General features: G+C 35.0%; 1 protein-coding gene across 1 annotated transcript; it reads left to right on the top strand.

The window, feature by feature from the left end:
* The first annotated feature begins 645 nt into the window (after nucleotides 1-645).
* Nucleotides 646-1,218, top strand: LOC108838266 (LOB domain-containing protein 15-like). The gene is made up of 2 exons (XM_018611227.2): nucleotides 646-702; nucleotides 820-1,218. Exons 1-2 carry the CDS (start codon nucleotides 646-648, stop codon nucleotides 1,216-1,218), a joined length of 456 nt encoding a protein of 151 aa, XP_018466729.1.
* Nucleotides 1,219-2,541: the final 1,323 nt, after the last annotated feature.

Below are 2,541 nucleotides of genomic sequence, written 5' to 3' on the forward strand. Positions count from 1 at the left end.
ACATATAAATTGGTTTTCTTTGAATATTTGGATAAAAAATCAATAGATATTTAACTATTTTGGTGTTTTCAGTATACTTTAGCTATTTTTAACATTCACTTTTGACTATTTGCATATATTTTCCGAGTATTTTGGAAAACTTAAAGGTATTTTATATATTTTTAATATTTTTAATATACATTATATATAAAAACAATGTATATATTTAACTATATAAATTTATTTCGGATACATTCGGGTACCCAAAATTTTTTCCGGTTCGGATCAGGTTCAGTTTCGGTTCTTTAAATACCGAAATTTTGAATCCGTTCGGATATTTAATCAATTTCGATTCAGGTTCGGTGCTACTTTTTCGGATCGGGTTCGGTTCGGTTTTTTGGGTTCGGATTTTTTGTCCAGCCCTAGATATAGCAATATGTTACACTCTTGAATTCTTTTACGGATGTGAGTTACACTCACATTTACTAATCTATAACATAGTTAAGTTTGATCCATTGATTTTCCACAAAAACAGTTTTCCATAAATGGTCTAATTTTGTTTTGATATTTTCGAGACGTTGAGCTTGTTAGACCATTTCAAAAGTCGTGAGAAGCTATAAGAATCCCACATAGTTTGACATATGGTCCTGAGGTTATATATAAGTAATGCCGCAATCATCCACTCTTAGACACTACGCATCTTCTCTTTGGTCGTTTCATAATGTAGATTGCTGATTAGCCTGGCCGGTTTCATTATAATTTATAAAATGTCTGATTGAAAAATTAAACGATATTGCTGTAAATATTCTCATAATCTTAGACATTTTTAACACTAACCAGGAAGTACCGGAAAGCCAGAGAGCAGATGCGGCGAATAGCCTTGTGTATGAAGCAAACGTAAGGCTAAGAGATCCGGTGTACGGATGCATGGGAGCAATCTCAGCTCTACAACAACAAGTTCAAGCGTTACAAGTCGAGCTCACGGCCATACGATCAGATATTCTCAAGTACAAGCAACGAGAAGCGGTCGCTACTTTGATCGCACCTTCCAACTCCCAAGTCGCCGCCGGGTTTCATAACTCCGCCGGCGTCTCCGTCATTGCACCACCACCACAAACACCGTCAACTCCGCCGCAACCTTCGGCGGCTCATCCCCCTCCGCCTCCTCCGTCTTCTTGTGTTTTCTCTCAACCAACATACGGAGACATTGAAAATGAGCACAACTCCTACTTCGGTTGAAATTTACTTGAATCATTATGCAAAAACACACACACACACATACATAATTTATTGCGATAATTTATGGTCCGGTGATTAACAAAAACTAAATAAATGTAAGGGAGGAAGGTTTAAAAAGCCTATCATTAATCGAGCAAATGTATATTAATATTGTTTAACAGACAATTAGATGAGGTTAAGGTTTTGTTTCAGACCTGTAGAGTGAAGTCCAGTTCCATAAAATGTGATTAGAAGTCTATTTATTTTCTTTTTTAGAGCACCCACAACCCAGGATCAACAGGTTCGATAACCAAAGTACACTTTTTGAAATATTTTATTTTTTTCTCTTTTTTCGTCTGAATTTAAAAAAAAAACACTAACCTATCGCGGACCACCACGTATAGTGGAGCCCGTAAACAGTGACGTAACTGCATATAAATTGGTTTTTATTTATGGACTTTAACAGATCAATTATGGCACAGAAACCTAAAAACATAAAAATTTAATATATTTTTCCTGCTAAGGATTCCTAGTTTATTACCGTTGCACATGCTCTTATATATATCGATAAAAGACTCGATATTCCATTCTTAGCAAAAAATATAAACGCTATATTCATTCCATTGATTAAATCTTGTGAACTGTACACATGCTATATTGCAGTTGAAGCCCAAATTCAATTAATGAGACATGCATACTTAAACAGATTTTTTTCTAGAATCAAGCAACATATACTAATAATACTAATTCTATAAAGAAACTACCTGCATCAATTTTTTTTGTGATAGCTGGCTTTGTATCTGTTCGTATTGTGTTTATTAGTTGGGTGAAGTGTCAGCTGTTCATTATCACTAATTCATTTAATTTGATTTAAATATAATTTTAATTTCGGGTTTCTGTAGCTTACGAGTAATCAGTCCAGCTTATTGCTGACCAGATTCATGGAAACAATGTTCGCTAGGAATTTGCTTTGTTTTATATAAGAAAAATAAAACTAATGTAAGAAACTAGACAAAGTAACAAATGGATGCCAAATAGTTGATCAAGACATGTTATCATCCAAATATACGTGTTATTATAGCCTAAAAATATTATTGACATATTTAATTAGTAACAGAAAACGGGTCCTACGTCATCAGGTACTTTTTTTTTTCCAAACTTGTAAGACCCGAACCCGGCCGGCTAGGCCGCGGTCGATGCCTCACGTCGCTCGGTCCATACCCTGACCGAACCACTCAATTTTTCAATCTTTATATATACTTTCGCCTAAAGGCGAAGTCTATCTTGGACCTTAGCTTAAGACTACCTTAGTCATTCCCTAGCTTAGATCCTTTCAACTTATGC

This window comes from Raphanus sativus, unplaced genomic scaffold (genome assembly GCF_000801105.2).
Source record: "Raphanus sativus cultivar WK10039 unplaced genomic scaffold, ASM80110v3 Scaffold1142, whole genome shotgun sequence".
NCBI lineage: Eukaryota > Viridiplantae > Streptophyta > Magnoliopsida > Brassicales > Brassicaceae > Raphanus > Raphanus sativus.